This window comes from Pelecanus crispus, chromosome 3 (assembly GCF_030463565.1).
Source record: "Pelecanus crispus isolate bPelCri1 chromosome 3, bPelCri1.pri, whole genome shotgun sequence".
NCBI classification, from domain to species: domain Eukaryota; kingdom Metazoa; phylum Chordata; class Aves; order Pelecaniformes; family Pelecanidae; genus Pelecanus; species Pelecanus crispus.
This window is the reverse complement of record NC_134645.1, coordinates 81,344,105-81,363,270: the sequence shown is the minus strand read 5'-3', so window position 1 is coordinate 81,363,270 and position 19,166 is coordinate 81,344,105. Positions and strand designations below refer to the sequence as shown.

Here is a 19,166-nt window from a genome sequence, read left to right as displayed (position 1 = left end):
GAGGAAATGTGATGTCTCCAGTCGTGGCTTTCTTATCAGGCCAGTCTCTGCATCCTAAAAATGCCATTCCACCTTGTGTTTCTCTTCCCTCTTTTGCTTACTCACCACGCTTCCTTTACCGACACATACATGCACATATGGAGTCCATCAGTAGGTAGGAAAGGAGACGCGCTACAATCTCACCTAGCTCAGTGCTGCACGGTGAGATATATGTAAAAAAATCCAGGAACAGTGGACATACAGGCCAAACTCACTTATAAAACCTCTCACACACCCACTCCCACTGCCCTCGTGGCAGGTCTGTAGTACTCCTGGAAGGACTGGTGATACTTGCCACTGCTGGAGACAAGCCTGGGCTAGGGGACCTTAGGTTTGACCCGATGTGACTGTTCTTACTCAGATTAAAATAAAGAGTCCCTCTGTCAAGGTTGCTGTGGAAAAAAAACCTACTTAGACATCTGGTCCAACCAGCACAGGAGAGTTTCCTACCATATGTTTCCACTACCTTCAGCCCAAAGAGCTGGGGGAGTAGGAGACACAGGACTGATCACAGCTTGAGGGCTACTGTGCTGGGCGAGGAAGAGAGCCACGACTGGTTTTTGGCTCTTGCCCACCCCTTCCTGGAATCCCTTCCTAGCACAGGCTGCCTGCGAGCGCAGTGGGGCACCGGGGGGATGATTTTCGTGTTTGCTTGCTGGTCGCTAGCTGGAAGCCATGCACCGGGGCTGTCCTAGAACAAACCAGCAATGCTATTTGTGACCCACGGCAGCAAAAGCCCGAAACATGAAGTTAGGGCTGACACTCCCTCTTTAATTTGAGCCACTGTGCTTTTCATCACGATGCCAGGAGTTGTCAGCTTTGACTCTGGTTTTTTTTGGCTTGTGTCACAACCTAATAAGTTATAGGCCAGCTTCTCCTGTCGATGTTTTTGCTGCACAGAAGGCTTCACATTTTGTAAGCTTTTGCAGCACAGCTGTGCTCAGAGATAAAACAGAATGTGTATACAGTACAGTATGCATTCAACTGATGCACTAGATTCTTCCCACCATATGTATGGAGTGGTGTGCATTTCACTCCGATACCTCACTGCCAAAACTGCCAGAAGCAAATAAACAAATGGCGGAAGAGAGACACCATATGACGCAGTGCCAGGCACATGACCTAGACTTTCAGAAAGAGACCCTGGCTGCTTTTAAAGGATTATAGTGGTCCAATTTTTTAAACCTCTCCTCCCACTGTGTGAAATGTTCTGCCAGTGTATGCTGTGAAGCATGCCGGTTGTTAAAGAACACTCATAGATTTCCCCTTCATGCTAAGCAGCTGATGTTGCAGCTCCTCATGCTCAATACTCATTTCCCCTTTCTTCGATGCCAGCGATTCCCCATCAGATTTCTGAACTGAGAGAGAGGAACAATGGAGATGTGTGAAGTAGTCTCATTGTGGAAGGAATGCTCCTGTAAAAAGACAGAACACATGTAAATCAGGATAATGAGATTAATAATATTACCAACAGTTTAACGATTAATATATAAACAATGCAAATGAGACAAACGGTTGTTCTGTCTCGTTCCCCACAAAAAAAGTCACTAAGTTGCATTTCACAGCATCGATAGTGAAGATGCCTGTAGTAAACTGACACGAACGTTAATTACATGGTTAGATGTAATTAATTTAAATTGTAATTCTGTTCCTGGAAATCACAGTCTGAGTATGAAAAGGGGATTCCTCAGCTCCTTTTCTCTCTGACCAGCCTATTGCTGAAGAAAAGGTGATGATGGCCACCACCACGGTGCTCCTCATGCTAGTAGTACTGAGAAACACGGATGGACTTTCCTGTCTATTGGCCTCGATCTTATGTTAGGCTGAACATCTGTCACTAGCCCGGTGGTTATCTTGCTAGCTCTGGCCTTTGCCTAAGCTTAGCTTTACTGGTGATTGTGTGAAGGGCAAGCAGGTGCTTTCTTCACTTTAGAGAAGCTTTAGGCACAGACTGAAAAAGTGCACTAAGAACAGAGGTCAAGACCATTACTGCGCTTTACAAAGCTGATACCCAATGCAAAATGGTCTAGGTGCAGGCGAGAGAATTTGGTCTTGGATTTTGATGGAATCAGATACGGAGTAGAAAATTATGTTAACTTTTTCAGATAGCAGCAATATTCAGTAGAGAAAGAATGTGCTTGAAGTGTTTATTTAGAGCTGGTTCTTTGCTTGATGCTTTTGTACTTCTGTGTAGTGGTAGTAACAAGAGCATCAGCTTCCCCCAAGCCTTGCTGCCTCCTACTGTAATATACACTGTGACCAAGATAAAGACCTCTACATCTTGATTAAACAATGGGGAATTCGTGGAACTGTACTAGGTGGCTGGAAGGCCAAAGGCCACATTTCTACAGGTTTCTCCAGACTCTGCTTAGACAGAGACATCACTTTGACTCTGCCCTAAAATGAAGTAGATAAGTCTCTGCACTGGCGACAGAAGAGGCAGACTTTCAATTTACAGTCTGGGAGTGGAGAAACACCAGCAGTACTTTGCACTCTGAATATTGCAAAGCCCACCTGGCTGCTTCAAGCCCAGCCCTTGAATGGAGGAGCCAGGGGCACTCATTGTGCAGGGGATGTGATTTTGGCAGCTCCCAGCTCTGGGGCTGTGGCACCCACTGTGCACCAGAATGACCTATCTCCCATCTCTTTTCTTCCCTGTGGAAGCAGTAGTTCCGTCTTTGAGGAAAATGGGACAGACCTATGGTAGCAGACCTATGGCATAGGCCACTGGGTGGACTTCAGTAGGCCCAGCAACACAATGGGTATACGTTTGAGGTGACACCGAATAGTCCATTGGACAGTGCGGAAACATTAAAGAAGGCCAGAGCTGTAAACAAGGTTATTGACTAAGTATTTGTCAGAGGTGTTAGAGGAGTTAGATAAGGAACCAGAACTTATCCTTACTATGAGAGGTTGGAATAAATGCATGGAAGCTTTAAAAAGCTGATAGTGCCACCCTGAAATGGTAGGGATGGCATGGACATACTCACGCATACGTGTGAGGAGACAGCAGTGCTAGCTGGGCGTAGGCAGGAGTCTGGTGCAGCCTCAAGGGATGCTTTTCGAGACAGGAGCTGTGGGGGAGGAGTAAGAAAGAGCAAATCAGGGTTACAGGAGGGGTGGTAAAACAGCAAAACACATAAGCCTCTACCGTGTGGTAAGGGGCCAGGCAGGTCAGGTTAGGGACAGAGGCGGAAAACAAGCCATTTGAGTCAATGCAGAAGACCAAAAATGGTGAATGTGTTTCTGTCTGCTCCTTTTTCTAGTGGAAGCATCCCCATTTTTAAGCCTGTCTTTAAGAGTTAGAGTAGTAGAATTGTTTGGGTGTTTTTTTCCCCCGTAGTAACAATGCACAGAGTTGAAAACAAAGGTGTAGTTTGGTAAACCCTGGGGCCTGAAGTAAATTGCTGGGAATAGTTAGAAGTGGATTCCTGTAGGCTCAGAAACCTGGCCAGGGATCTACCTGCAACTGCTCCCAGTGAAAGATGGTAGTGAAGGGAACTGGGAAGACAGAGGCGTTTTTCAGCACATTTCATCTTATTGTGACACAACGGAGAAAACTCAGAATGGGACTTCTAAAATCCCAAGGCAAGTTGGGAAGATAAATTATAGTTGGTTGCCTCCCATTGCCTGAAAAGATCTGCGTGCTCTGAACTTTCTTATGAGTTTGAGTAGAGAGTTTCCTGGGTTTAGACATGATAGAGGTTACTGGAATCCCTCTGGGTGACAGAGGATTGCAGTGGGCAGTGGAAAACGCAGGCACACTGCTGTGATTTAGAAACAACTTTCTGCCTGCGTTGGGAGCAAGCTGAGAGGTGTTTGAGTTACGTCCTGTTTGTCAGTGAGAGTGTGGCATCCCCCGTGGTCATAACTTCTTCTTTAAAGAAGAGTGGAAATCCTGGAAAAGGAGGGCTACCTCATTTGGACTATATCAGCCTATTACTCTGCAAAATGTCTTTGAAAATAAAACTTTGAATAAAGGCCTCAAAAAAAGGTGGTGGGAGTGGAGGAAGAAGTACTGTACCTGGTATTAGATCCAAAGCCAGTGGTGATATCGTGACCTCAGTCCCAGACTTCCAGCTGGGCTGTAGGGAATTAGAACGAATGCTCCTCACCACCAGCCACGTTTTGCTTTTGTCCTGCTTACAACTGCCGCTATCCCACCCTTTATTGCAGCCGTTCATCATCGGCAGAAAGACTGGGAGATGATATTAAGGTTGTAGAAGATGTCGTTTGTATCAAAGCTTCCCCTCCTTTCTTTTCACCCCCTCCTTGCCCATTCTCCTGCATACGCTCCATTCCTATTGGTTTTTGCCCCCCTCTCCAGACCAGTCATCCCTTCACCCAGCTTATAAATGATTGCTTTAATAATATTACGGCCCCTCCATTTTCATGTGTGAATGGCCCAAGTGGCATGTCGCTGGTAACCAAAGCAGGGAGAGATTTCTATTTTCACCCTTTCAAAGGCCACAGAAAATACAGAGAATAGGATCCTGCCTGTCTCGCACTGATCCCGGACAAGCATTTATTGCTGCGGAGTAGCTTGCAGACACAGCCCATTTGAGGGAAAGCTTTATCAACCAGACCTGGCCATTGTTTTTCCTTCTCCGCATTTATTCAAATTGCAGAACTGTTTATATACCACAAAGATAGGAGTTAAAGAAAAAGAGTACATGTAGAGTTTACCAGCTGTTTAAGTCTTACTGTTACCTTCTATATTGATCAAATCCATTGCCTCTTAATTGGATATTGACTGTTGTGAGGCAAATAAGGCAAGCTGTCAGAGAGGGGAGGGATGGGGCACAAGGTTTATCTTAATGGTATGTTGATCATGACTAGTCTATAAAAGCCGGTGGGAGAGGAGTTCATTAAACCAGCCTGCAATTGCTTTAAAAAAATATGCTCTGAGTCAAGATGATTAATCATATATGTGACACCGCAATCAGAGAAAATCTGCATTGTTGCTCTGGTATTTACAACACCGAAGCTTGAAATAAGCAGATGCATTGAAACAAATTCATTAAGGACAGTGATTTGTTTGGTCTTTGAGCCTTAGCTAACCATAACCAACATTTGAGGATTTTTTTTCTTTTTCCTTGGTGTTGTGTTTTGTTTTTCTGTCTCCCTGCTTCTCTGGCAGGCTGATTGGAAATATGTGCTTGCCTTGCACAGGAGTCTTTCATCTGTGCTGGGGAGCCCCTGTAGAAATGGCAGCAGTGAGAAGGGATACTTGAGCTACCTGACAGTGAACCACACAGAATACTTCAGAAAATGCTTTTATCTCATAAATTATAATAAGCGGGGAATGCAAAGAGAGAGGGAGAGCTTATCGGCTACACTGGTCTGAGCTACCCATTACAAAAATGGAATCTGCTGGGAAGTCTGTAGTATATTTTCATTTCATTCCTAGCCATATTTTAGGCTGCGTATTGAATATGTTGCAATAACTGTCAAGCACGGTCCATTAGTGTCTCTGGATCAGGCCTGTTGTGAATCAGAAGGGAGATTAGTAGGATAGTCTCACTTTTATGAAGGTCCCACGCAGCTGTGACTTGTCGAAGAAACGTTCAAAGGGGCAATAAACAAAGTTTATTTCAAATTATCTCAATGTTATGTGTTTGTTATCGTATTTATTCTTTGACAATTCGGAACTGGTTATTAAAAATTTATGATATGGATAAAGGTTTGTGCAGTTTGAAAAATTAGCTTTTGAGGCAGCCACCTGAACACTTCTCATATATCACCATGCCGAGAACTGTCAGGGAAAGGGTAGCGCAGTCCCGCAGCAGCCGGTAAAGCTGCAGAAACTGCCTGGTTATTAGCTGATAGAGGAAGGAAAAAGGTGCATAAGTCTGGAATGCAGTGGGAAAATGAGGTTTAATGGGGAGTTTTCATTTGAGAGCATAAGGCAGTTCCCTGCTTGAGCAACTGGATCGAGGCTGGACCACCTTCACTTGCTCATGGGCCTGAGTCATTTAATGTCTCAATCCTTCTACTCCTCTTTCTATAAAAATTAGAAGCGTGGTCCAGGACAGTAGACAGCGCTATTTTTGTTTCAGTTGCTCTTTCTGGATGTATTGTGGAACTGAAGGCGATCATCAGTTTTTCCTAAGTATTTTATGACTGTGGTAGGAGGGGCTCTAAATGTACAGCATTGCAAGCTGTGTGAAAAGAAAATCCTTACTTTGCCTGGAAGGATGAGAAGTGCAGCAGGAAATCAGGGTTATTCTATAAAGTGTGTGAAACAAAACTGGGGGAAGTGGGGGGAAAGGTGTAATGAATGCAGGAAGCTGAATCCTTCTCTTTTTTGGTATAAGTTTTGAGTGACTTTTAAATGCAGTAGGATGGAAGTTATGACTTTAGCAGGCAGTAGGGTAGTACTGTTATTAGTATTTCCTTTTGATTCACTTATAATATTACTTACATTATAATAGAGTTTGCAGCTTGCATTTTAAATATAAACTGGATAATTTTATACCATGAAGTTCCTAGTGAAGAATGTAACACATAAAGGTGGACCATTCTGAGCCATAGCCCTTGCAAGACAAGCATTATTCAAAAACAGAAAAGATCCATAAAGAACTGCTTATCAGATTTTCAGGCACATTTGTTTGGATTTTTTGGTGTGCTTCAGTTATGCAAGAAAATGAACGTGACATTCCTCAGTTGCTTTGACGAGGATAATTTCAGAAACGCTGCCCTATCATTCCGCAGATTGGCACCTTCTCCTTCTTTGTCGTAATGCATTTTTCTGGGGCAGCTTTTCTCAGCAAAACTGCCTGTTTCCCAGCAGTTTCTACACCTGTTCAGAAAGGGACAATGAGGAGGTGTGGGTTGCATTTGGTTAGAATAGCAGGTTCGACCTGATGAGTATTTATTTTTAAAGTCAGGGAGTATTTCTTCTGTCAGCACAATGGAGAAGATTGCAGGATATTCTGAATGATGTCTTTTCTACAGTTTTAATAACACTAACCAGATCGCTGGCTCCTGAAGGCATTTCCACACCAAACCTTCTCCTAAACATGTGGACTCGAGGTGCTTTTCTAATCCAGTCTGTTAGTGTTAGTCTTAGTGGTGTTGCATTCAGATTTTGTATTCACTTTTGAAATAACAAAATTTGAACAAAGGTTAGAGTTTGGGTCTAGATTCATCTCTGTCTATAGTGGACATATCACACTTGCATATATGCATAAGCAGCTCTTTACCAAGAGATACACCAGTGATAGGGGCCCTTGTCTTGCCAAGGATGCCTGCAGGGAATGGAACCTCAGGCTCTACATAGGGACTGCATCTTTGCAGGGACATCTTTGCTCCTTCTCAGTGACCATAGAACTTCACTCTCTGTGAAAGGGACTCTGCAGCTGTGGAGTCTGTACTGTAATATACAGGAGCCAGGAGCAGCTGAGTGCCAGGGAGAGATTTCAAGGAAGGCTGTGGATAGATCCAAGCAACAAGATGGCACAAACCTGTGTGCAGTGGTATGCCCTCTGCTCAGGACCTGGGAAGAGCTGCGTGCGCAGTCCCAGGGTGTTGCTTGTCGCACTGATACTGTTCCGCTGTTTTCTGTCCGCTGGTGACTTCCTCCAGCATAGACAAGATCTCAATTCCTAACTTAAATAATGGGTGGAGATGTCCCTGTGTGTGTTTGTACATGTGTTCGTGTGTGCGTTGAGGTGGCATGTGTGGGGATAGAGGAGAGGAGGCAGCAAAAGAAGTCAGCAAAAGCCCTTCAGGTTTTCCTCTGCATTCTTAATTAAGAAGTTATAAGAGGGCATATTCCCAGTTTCTTTTTAACTTTGTAGATCACCTCCAGTAGACAGATTGTCTCGTGGACCACTTCCCCTCCCCTTGGCGATCAAATAACATTCCTGTGGTGACTACAGCAGTTGCTTACATGGAAAAATAACATTAGGAAAGTATTTAATGTATTTTTAGCTGTCTTTAAATGCATTTTAGCAGCTGGAAACAAGGGGAGTTAGTAGCACGTGACCTGCAACTCTCCACAGACCACCACCAAGTGTGCAAAGAGCCACTACTGGCAGAGAGACCCGAGGCTGGGAAACTTTGGGTAGGGTGGTCACCTCTAACCTGGGGTGGTCACAGGAGGTCAGGCAAAAGGGCTAACCTCGATTTTAGTGGGGTGTAAATGACAATGATGTGATAAACAACCAGTGCAATTTTAGGTCCTTTATTTTCACTGATCTGAGTTTTGGGAGATTTTATGAAACATTGTTTTGACATGTTTCAAAATACCTGGGACTCTTTTGAAAAGCTTGAGAAGATTTTAGAGGCTTGGAGTAGCAAAATATTACAACTGTAGAGATTAACAAATAGAGTGCAGCTGAGAGAGGCAACAAGCTAATAAATACTGCTTATTCCATCACGCCGCAAATCAGGAAAATGCTGAAATCCTTGTGAAGACCAAACCTCTCGTCAAACATTAGTGGGAGCTTTCCCTGAAGAAAGACTTTCCCTGAGCCGAGGGCTCACTCACTCCTATAACTGCACAGTTACTGAACCAGGGACGTCGTCTCTGGACATCCCTAGCCCTGCTCTGCTCCCAGCACGGAGTCACAACCCAGCACCCTGATGTCGGGCTCACCCACCGCCCCAGCCCACAGCGAGTATATTCATATTTCTGGGAAGAATATACTCAACAGATGGAAGTTTAGTACTATTTTTACCGTTGCTGGTGCAGTGAATGTAGAGAGCATGATAATTGATTATCTGGGACAACAGAAATGCACAGGAACTAGAATTTCAAGGATTAGGGTCTCCCTGAGGATTTCCTTCGAGGTTCAGTGACGGGGGGGGTGGGAGAGCGGAGGGGCACGGGGAGGAATTCCTCGCCCCGCCAGCGGGAGAGATAACCTTTGCGGTGGAAACGGAAACACAGCTTTCTGTTCCCATCTGCCGTCAGCCTTCGGAGACAATAGTATTAAGGGTGATGTGAGCTTCCTCTGTTCATCGCCACGGGACGGGAGCCTCAAAGCAGTTCTCTGCACTTCTATAGCAACGCTGTTCAACTTCTCGCAGCTTTTTTTTGTCCTACCAGAGACATTCAACTAATGCCTGCGTTTAATGTGTCTGGGGGTAACGGTCCTGTGTTTCACCTGTTTTAAAGGACATTTATGGAAATTAGGTGGCAATTTTATCCTGAGTAAGCAGGCTAATATTCTGTCACTCTGCATTACTCTGGCCGTCGCTGTTAGAAAATAGATGTTATGTGTTTTCAGTTAAGTGGCATTAAACTTTTGTGGACCGAGCAGTAGGATTTCATTGCAAATGCATTGTCCCATTTTAGTGGAAGCTTTGCATTAACAAGTTCCATCTTAATAAATTATTCTGTTCAACCTGCCTTGTGACTTATACTATCGTAAAATCCTGCCCTTAGTATTAAAATGTAAGCACAGATTTCCTCTCCCAAGGCTAAGGATGCATAAAAAGACTTAAACTGGAGCTAAGAAATCCCCTGTCTGGATCAAGACAGTTTTTCTCTGGGAATAAGGAGAAACAAATATCCATGCACTTCAGAGAGGAGGAAATTCTGCGGTAGATTGTTCTTCCTACGTCTTGTTAAAAAAAGGAATCTTGACTTAATATATAGTCTGTTTCCAAACTATTGGCATGTTTCACAAATATAGGCTGGCTGGCTTATGAACAGATAGCAGTTTGTGTAGCCAAAGATAGTTGTCATCATGCACTTATTAATGAGTACACATATCTCTGAACATCAAAAGCCGTGCTGTTTTCAGAGAGGTCCTTTCAGATCCCATTTCCTATTCTTTTTTAAAAATTTTTTTCCTTACCCTCCTGCCATTTTCCTTCAAAGCTCAGTGGCAGAAAGCAGAGAGGAAAGGGACCTGGGAAAGGAGATACTCTCATCCATCTAGCTCCCCCATGTCAGGAGCTACTCTGTGCATGTCATTCCTGACAGATGTTTACCTAACCTGCTCTTGAAAAACTCCAGTGATGGGGCTTTGACAGTCTCCTTAGGCAATCTGCTCCAGCGCTTTGCTGTACCTATCATTAAGAAGGGTTTCCTGATATCCAACCTGCAATTAAAGGCCACGATTTCCCACGCAACCAGTCATCAGGCTGACCTTACAGCCAAGCCAGCTCCACCGAGTCAACTGCAGTTTCCTCGCTAGATCTTCCTTGCCAGCACTGCTCCTTGGGTAACGTGCTCTCTTCTGCCAGGAGTAGCCGGGGCGGTGCGAGTGCCACCGGTTTTGTCGAGCATCCAGCCCGGCGTCCCATGAGCTGGCGATGGGCAGGTTTCCCTCTCGGATCCCATGCAGCTGACGGGAAGGCGGCTGCCTGCCAGTAGATGCTATTGAATTAGGAGATTCAGTAAACCCCAGGAGAGGCGCTGCCACAGTAAAGTTGCAGCAGTTTTGTGCTGATAAAACTAGCAGCGCTCACCGTGGTCCCAGGCCTCAGAACAGGAGCTGAAGCCTTTTTTGTCCTGGAACAAAATGTGCTGTGAGAGCAGTTGTACCACATATTGCATAGATGCAATCAATCACATCTAGCACTTTGGACATACATTTTTTGATGAGAGCATTTCTGCAACAATTTTAGAGGTTTAAAAGAATTTTAAAAAATCAGAGAGGCCGCAGTTTGGGCTTGTTTTTTTTCCAGTTGCTTCCTTTTGAATATTAGCAGGCGAAATACATCCCATGGCAGCCTGGCCTGATGGAGAAGCTGTAGATGCCAGTCTGCTGTGAGCGAGGTTGAAGTGCTGGGGAGCCGAGGCAGTTGCTTACTGGTGTGCAGCAGCGATTGAGAGTGAGTCAGTATAGGTACAGGCATATCACAGTATTACCATGGCAAGATAAACTCTGAGCCACTTTTTTAATACGCTTAGAACAGTGCTGAACATTGTTAAGAGTGTTTCCTTCTGCAAATTATTTACAACTGGAAGGTGGTAGTAATGAATTCATGTAACGCAGCTGGGGAAATAGCCCTGACTGCCAAGAATAGGTATTTTTTACAATGGAAACCAGCTAGCTAAGCTAGGTTTACTTTTGCTGCCTGAGTGAATGATAGCAGTATGTAGCGAAACTGTTTTTGAGACTAGGAATTTTTGGTGACATCCAAAATTAAATAAAATAAGGTTTGGATCAGTAGGAGGGGGGGGTATGTTGCCGTCAGCAGGGGTGAATAACCTGCGTGTAACTGGCAATTTTGGTAAGCAGGTCAAGGTCAGTGGGGTTTGTCTCTATATTTTGACACATGCGCTACAAACACCCTGATATCCATTTCATTTTACAAGGTGTGTGCGTGCGCTGAGATAATGCACCAAAGGGTCACTGGCAGGTTACAATGTGCCAGCCGTCACATGCACGGTATCTAGAATAGTGCCAAGATACAATTTCAGGGGTCTGGGGGCACCGATAGCATTCAGAGTCCTACAGAACACCTGTGGCTCACGTAACATCGCACTAGCTCTTTGTCACACGGCATCCCCTTGGCACCGGTGATCCCGAGCTGGCAGGTCCGTTTCTATTTGTGCAAGGCATTTTTTAAGGCATTCTTCCCCCAGTTGTCTTCTAGATGACTTGGAGGAGCTTCAGTGAGTTGCCCATGTTCCTTCACCCAGGGAGCCGAAAGAAGAAGAAAGGACAAAGTTTGTTTTCAAAACAAGAATTGGCTTTTTTTTTATGAAACACCGTCAAATTTGGATTTTGTGTTCCATGCAGCATGGGAAGTAGATTTATTGCATGAGAGAAGTTTCAGTTTCAAACTAATAATTAGAAGAATACATTTAAACCTTTGCCAACACAGAAGTGATTTCAGGTGCTCAGGAATGCTCTGCCTCTTCGTTGTGGTTTGAAGGAAAAATTTTAAACATTTTCCACCCTGCAGCTATTGAGGGCAGTGAAAGAAAATACCTATAAGCTGCTAGGAAACATACAGAATAAACTCGTTTTCGTTTCCCACTTCCCGCTTCTTGTAATAGTCGTGAGTTGTAGGTACTACTCCAAACATACTTTCAGACAAACTTTGCACTTTTAAAAATGGTATTTTCTGTTGGGCAGAGTTTGTTCACACCCCATGGCAGAGAAGCAGAGGCCCAAGTTGAAGCCTGCTGGACTCAACGGGCTTTCAGTGAGGTGCAGCCCCTTCCCGTTTTCCTAAGAATCCCCGGTGCTGTTAACCCGTGGCTCCTCTTTCCCACTCCATCTCCCCGGGGAGAGGCAGAAGCCTATTTGAAGGCAAACAAGCCGTAGAGCCTACAAGGTGTAAATATCTTTCATAAATGCCAACGCTGAAAAAGCCTGGGCGACGGGAGTGTGACACACGACGACAGGCAGTTCACGCCGCGTGAGGGGGGAACGATACGCCAGCGCTGCCGCAGCCGCCGAGATGTGCGTGCATTGCGTCCGGGCATCCCTGGACCCCCCCTGGTCCCAGGGGGGGACGCGGGGCAGCTGGAGGGACAGGGAGCGGGACTACCTGCTCCTCTGCCCCCTCCCCTCGCCCCCCACCCCCCCCACCCCCCCCCGCCCTCCTCCTCTCCCCGGCTTCTTCGGGCAGGGGCTGATTTAAATAGGTTGGCAGGGAGCCAGGAGCTCATCATTTTAATGCAGTGTAAAATGGAATGTGCATAATTATATGCAAGCCATATGTGAGGGAGACAGCTCAGCTGTGAATTTCGGGAGGCTGCGAGAGGGAGAGAGCGAACAGTCAGGGATCAGATGAGATGGAGCGGAACGGAGTGCAAGTGTCACCCAAATGAACAGTGTAATGAGTGTATTGCTGACACTCCTCCTTTCACCTGCTTCTCCCTTTTGCTTTAACTCGAAAGCAGAAAACGCTGTAGATGAGAAGGGAAAAATACTATATGCAAGCAGGATTGCTAATGGGCTCTGGTAATGTCTCCATTTAAACTTCAGCTTTCTTAATTAACAGCGTAGCTCCAAATACCCGGTAACTTTTAATGCATCTTTGTCATTAAATATTTTGACCGCATTTGACTGAAGGATTATTGTTCTTGTTAGATGATTGCTCCTTTCAAAGCTTCACTTAAACATGGAGGGGGAATCCATTTATCTATAATAGTATTACATGTAAATTATGAGTATGAAAACTTATTTATTTTTTTTGGCCTTGTTGTTAAACTGAAAATACAGTACATTATCTAGGGATTGCTTAAGCATGTCAAAAAGTTTCAACGAGTACGTATGTAATGTAATCCTGAAAAATGCAATGGAGTAAATTGAAACCCTGAGTTACTCACGGTTTCCAGCTCAAATATTTCGTTTTGGGTTTGTCTTTTGTTGTTCTAATTATTTGCAATGCAATGAATTTGCATGTTCAACCTAAGCTATGTAAGAAAACAGCATCCCAAGTTCTCGTATCTAAAAGGTGTACTGCGTATTTAAACAAACTTTTTAATAATGTTGTATTTTGGGATTCCCGTCTGTTTTAATGATCTGAGCTGTTATGCTTTTAGCTATTTTTTTTTCCTTCCATTATTTGTAAGTCCCTAAATAGGCCATTATATTTCCCTTCAGGCTAGAGATGAAGATGGACATGCTGAAAATTTTCCCCAGCAGCACTATGCTAAGGAAACTCCAAGACTTGCCTTCAAGAATAACTGCGAACTACTTGTAAGAATAACATACTTACAACAAGTCTAGATTGTTACTTTAGCACAGTGAAAACCGTTTTTTTTTTTTTTTTTTGAAAGGCTTTTGTTCATTATGACATACATTATGAAATATGATAGTTTTTTTTTTTTTCCTGTTTAGCGTTCTAATGCTAGTTCTGCTATCCGCAAACAATTTAAGATCTCAAATTGCTTGAAAAATCTCTTATATTTGATGACAGCACGTGAATAGCCTTGTCGTACTACCTTGTCTCGCACGGTAAATCAGGGAGAGCCATGCAGGGAGCAGCTGGTGATGCACGACCCCCGCCCCCACCCCCCAAACCCAAGGAGCCCCAAAACTCACTCTCCCATCCACCTTTTAGCTCTGCCTTGTTTTTGGGTGGCGGCACCACGTTTTGCTCTGCTGACACGCAGTACTCCCTTTAGAGCTCACCTATTCCTCCCCTTCCTAGCTGCATGCAGGCGGGAGCATCCTCTCCTCTCCACTCCTCTCCTCTCCACTCCTCTCCTCTCCTCTCCTCTCCTCTGCTGTGGGGAAGGAGCGAAAGCCAGGAAAGCACATACAGGGAGCCTGGAGTGTTTACAAGCCATAAGAGAGATGATATCAGCTGTGAAAGGATCTCTGTTCCAAGGCAGGGTTAATTCGCTGTTCATTTTAGCATTTGCAGCTAGGCAAGATTAAAAGCAAGCAGGAATGCCTATTATATTTCTATTAAATGAATCTGTTGGGACCTAATGTTCTTGATTAGCTTGTGAAAATGAGTGCTCCACGATGAGTTTTTCTGTTTGCCTAAAGTAAACAGAGAATGACTTGTAATACATTTAAGGGAGATTCACGCATGGCATTCGAAAAGGGAGTTTTAGACGAATTAGTAGATCTCTCCCTCACGTTCACCTTTCTTTTTGTCCACACTTACATAAAATGTATCATTTGGCTAAATGGAAATATTTGTGGAGAGTCAGAACACAGAGTTATCTTTTGAAACAACAACACTTCTTTTCTCATTATAACTATAGAAGAGGTGGGTGGCGGTGGAGGAGCAAGCTGCATTTCCTCTGCATTAAAACCAGTGTCTGCCTCCCCCGTAGAGGACGCAGGGCCAAACGCTTATCTTGGGTGTCCCAGGTGCAGCATCCAGCGAAGTCCAGCTGATGAGCCGACGTAACCCAGTGCCAAAGCCGGCCCCAAAATTCAGGCAGTTGATGAGAGAAGCCCAGACTGGAGGGCAGCAGCCCAGAGGTGGTGGCCAGTCCCTGCTCCCAGCACGGAGCACAGAACACCTCACCTGGACTAGTGGGTTCACAGGTTCCCCTACCCCCCAGGCATCCCCTGTGGTGAGCCAACCCCCAGTTAGGTAATGACAATGCTTTTTAGAGACACAGGTGTCACTCGGAAAGGTCAGTGTGTTCCCAGTATAATTCTCCCCCAGCAAAAAGTGACGTGACCCATAAGACCTGATCTTGCTTCCTCTTAAACCCCTTGCAAAGTGTTGCTCTTGGTTGCAGGGGCAGCAGGGCTAGGTCCTAAGGGAAGGAAACTAGACAAACACAAAAAGCGATTCCCCGGTGCAGTCGCAATTCTTGTGCCAAATAAGTGAAACTCTTTCTTCAAGGCCATGCTTAATTACTGTGCTGCTGGTCAAATCAGGCCTGATGAACCATCACAGCACACAAAGATGCCCCCAAAGTCAGTAGGGCTTCTTGGCGTCAGAGGATTTCAGGACTAGAGTTGGGAGACAACACAATATAAACTAAGTCATATATTATTTCAATTGAAAATCTGCTTTATTTTTAGTGCAAGCAATCAATGAAACAGTTAACCCCCTTTCTGCTATTAAAATCAAGCATTCTTTTAATGCCCAGTTAATTATTTCTCTATTAATATGCATTTAAGTTTTTGCTTTATTATTCACTTCTGTATCTGGCAAAAGCTCAAGTCATCCAAGTTAGTCTTTCATGTGCTTTTTTGGACAAGTTTCAGTTCTTGTTTAAGGAAGTAATAAAAGTAATTTGTCATAGTTTTATTTTTCCTATGCTATTGGAAACAAAATTGGCAGGGATGTTATCTGTACTCAATTTGTATGTGAAAAAAAAAGTAGACACATAATGAATATGTACCTCTGCTATCTTTAAAGATGTATTTTAGGAAATTTAAGTGAAAATATGATGCTGGGCCTAGGCTTTGGTGGGGAGGGAACTAGTGTTATTATTTGTCAAAGATGCTATGTGTTTCACAGAGAGGTAGTGGTTTTCCTTCTATATTATTAATTTTTTGGGAAACAATCTATATTAAAATGTGCTCGAGAGTAAAGCCAGTTTCACAGGAACTGGCCATTAAGGTGGCATCTTTCTCCTAAAGGCTAGTCAGTATTCCTACGTTTGTGCTAGGAATTGTCTCCTTGGGAGGGGAGAGGGGGAAAAAAATGAAAGAAAGGAATGGGGACAGCTGCTTCCTCTTAAAAAATATTTTCCCAATGGTAAAAACTTACCAAGTCTAACAGTGGAAGTCAGATGCTGGCTGAGTGAAAAGCTGAGATTTTTTAACTGAAAGAGAAACTGAAACTTGTTTATGCTTTTGAGAATCGGGAAATCCTTGGAGTTTTCTCAGTGCAGTTGAGAGTAAGTACTGTAATAGCCTGTCAGGTGAAATTGGAGGCTTCAGCTCAAAAGTGCTTTCTTTGCTTTAGGGTACAGCTGCCATTTTCCAGCAAGGTTTGTTCCGGCAAGCACAGGCTCCTCTGTTGGGAAATGCTCGTGCTGGGAGGGTGCTGCCGGGTGGGATCCAGGGGCTTGGGCGCTGCTGCTGGGTCTGCGTGCCAGGGCTCGCCCGCAAGAGCCGCGCTACACCAGCTGAATCTTAACATCCCAGGTCACCGGCATGCACGGCGAGCTTTAACTCCTCAGTACTTGGAGAGATTTGAAAGCATAGTAACATACAGTATGACAAATTGTATGCTTTCTTCATTGCTTACTCCTCAGAAGAGGAGGTGTTTTGGTTAGTGAGGTGCAAGTCAGCTGGGGGGGGGGAGCGGTTGAGAGAGAGCTTGATAGGAAATAGGAGGAAGATGAAAGAGGTGTAATTTAGGCAAAAGAAACCCCTGAGTGCTTACGGCAGCGCTGCGCATTAAGAAAAGCAGGGACAATTAAAGTTTTTGGTTGGCATAGAAAGCCGTTGTGCAGTTACGGGATTAGGTTAGGGTATTCATTTCCTGCGTTAAATCCAGATACGTTGTCTCACGCCGTTTGTTGTAGAGCGCAGAAAACAAAGTGGTTAAGATGCTCTAGTCAATGAGGATGTCAAATTTTCCTTGTGAACTTTTTGGTATTTTTGAGAATCATGTTTTCTTAAGTTTAGCTACCCATGATAAATACTGGGAACTACATAAAACAAATTTATTTTTAAAGAGCCAGGCCAGCATGCTGTCTCAGCCAGCCCGTCCACTTTACTACCATAGGCGCTGCCTCGGGGTTTTAATTTCTTATTCCACAAATGGTTGGAAGCTTTTCTTTCAATCACATCTCTTTGTTTCCAGAAGGAAAAGGCAGAATTTAGTCCTCTGGAAGCTGATTGTCAAGGAGCAGTACAGTCCAGCTAATAGTGCATGTGGGGAGAGAGATGGGATTAACTGCGGAGAAGGGGTAGGCTAGAGTGAAAAGGCCAGTGAAAAGCCCACAGCCTCGGCTCTGGCTGACTGAAATTCCTGAGCCATTGCCTAGAGAAAGGAAAAATCCATCTGGCACCTACCCAGGTTAGTCAGGGTAGGAAGAACCATGCTTGAATGCCTTTTAACAAAAGTGGGAAAGAAAAACCAACAGTTTGTCCTCCCTCCCCCCCCTCAGTTACCCAGAATATCGAGTCAGTGTTTCAGATTGGCGTGCTGCTGTATGAGCAAAGGAGGGTTTGATGGGTTAAGGAAATTAAACGCCAGGTTGCTTTCCAGTTCATTTGTTTATGGAGATGATCTGAGTACCACCCACCGCTATGGGATTATATGTAAAGCAAACAAATAACCAAATAAAACATAAACACCCTGAAAAAAAAATTCATTTCCAGTCCCACACCCCACTGTGATCCACAGTTTTCCTGCAGTAAAATTATGATCTTTTTCTCTTTGAAATCAAATAGTCTACTCCTAGTAGTTCTGCTCTGGGAGGATAAATTCCTGACTCCAGTATGCGGTGAATTATAAGGTACTCCTGGTGCTTGGAAGCTGTTATGTAAAAGACACAAAATAAAACATGCTTGTTATTGGATTTAACGCAAACTCACCTACAGCCATTTATCTTTAATCACTAACAAAAAGAGGCAGAGAAAGCTCTGAAAACACATCTACAACTGAAACATGAAATGCAAAACAAGCAAAAGGCCTTCGGGGAGGCTATGGCACGGCTGAGAGAAGCCAGAGCTACAGCTGATGCTTTGCTTAAAGTCGTGTCGCTTCGCTCTGCTGTTCCAGCACTAGAAGCAGGGTCAGGAAGCGTGGCACACATGGGGCACCCGGACAGGGCAGCAAGGATGCAGGCAGGTTAACTGCAGCGTTACAGTACTGGAATGTGGGAAAGGTTGCATACCTACAAGAGTGATTTCAAAAAGCCCTGAGAATATTTGTGATCAGATGAGGCCAGTAGGTTTTGTAGTTGTAGTCAAGTTAAATGTAGGTATGCATATTGGTATCCTTTGGAGGCCATGAGAGTTTTGGTCTCAGAAAGTGGGGTTTGGATTCTTTTTTATAAGGTACCTGACCTGTTTCCTGTGCCTCAGCGTCAAGCAGAACTGTTCCCTGTTAGTGCTTCAGCATAAAAAGGAAATAGCCATCAGTCCATTTATAACCACAGCGCCCTCAAAGGAGGTCTGAATTTTGGGAAGATAGCTTTGCTCATCCCCCCTCTTGCTTTTCCCCCCTTTTCATCTCCCATGCTGCCTCCTTATTCCTAGCAGAGAGGAGAGAGAAGGCAAAGGTTCTTCCCCGCTGTAGCTCTCCCTGGCTCTTCCTTCACCCTGCTCGGTGCAAACTGGCAGAGGGGGAGGGAGAGCGCTTCCTTCATCCTGGCCCAGGCTTTGGGACACAGAGCTTTCAGCCAGAAAGCTGGAGCAGGACTGCCGCCCAGCAGCCCTGAGGGATGCAGGGCCACATCTAGCCTTTAAGGTACCGACCTTGCGGTCAGGAGGTTGATTTTGCCACCCTGGAGAGGTGGGAAGGGAGAGGGGGATGAGACCTGTGACACCCCACAGAGCTCCAGGTCGTAGAACTGCTGGTACCAAGCCTGTCAAGCATTAAAACCTCCACGGCAGTGCCTACCACTGTTTCAGCATCACTCAACGTTTGCTGCGCCTCACCACTGGTGCTATTTTTTGGTGGTTTACCGATGGATTTCATGAGTTTCTTGCTTGGTTTGCTGCCGCAGTCTGAGAGCAACCGATACTGCTCCATCAGCGGCACTGTGGCGTATGCAGTGATTTGAGCAAATGGCCGTGCAAAGCCCATAACAGCCGATGGAGAGCCTG

The 19,166-nt window shown here is 44.7% G+C and overlaps 1 protein-coding gene across 1 annotated transcript in view; it reads left to right on the top strand.

Annotated features, from left to right (window-relative positions):
• SOBP (sine oculis binding protein homolog) overlaps positions 1-19,166 on the top strand; it is a 100,961-nt gene that overhangs the window by 51,095 nt on the left and 30,700 nt on the right. Inside the window, exon 5 of the mRNA XM_075708367.1 lies at positions 13,563-13,658. Coding sequence (XP_075564482.1) covers positions 13,563-13,658 — 96 coding nt within the window. The remainder of the gene's footprint in view (positions 1-13,562; positions 13,659-19,166) is intronic.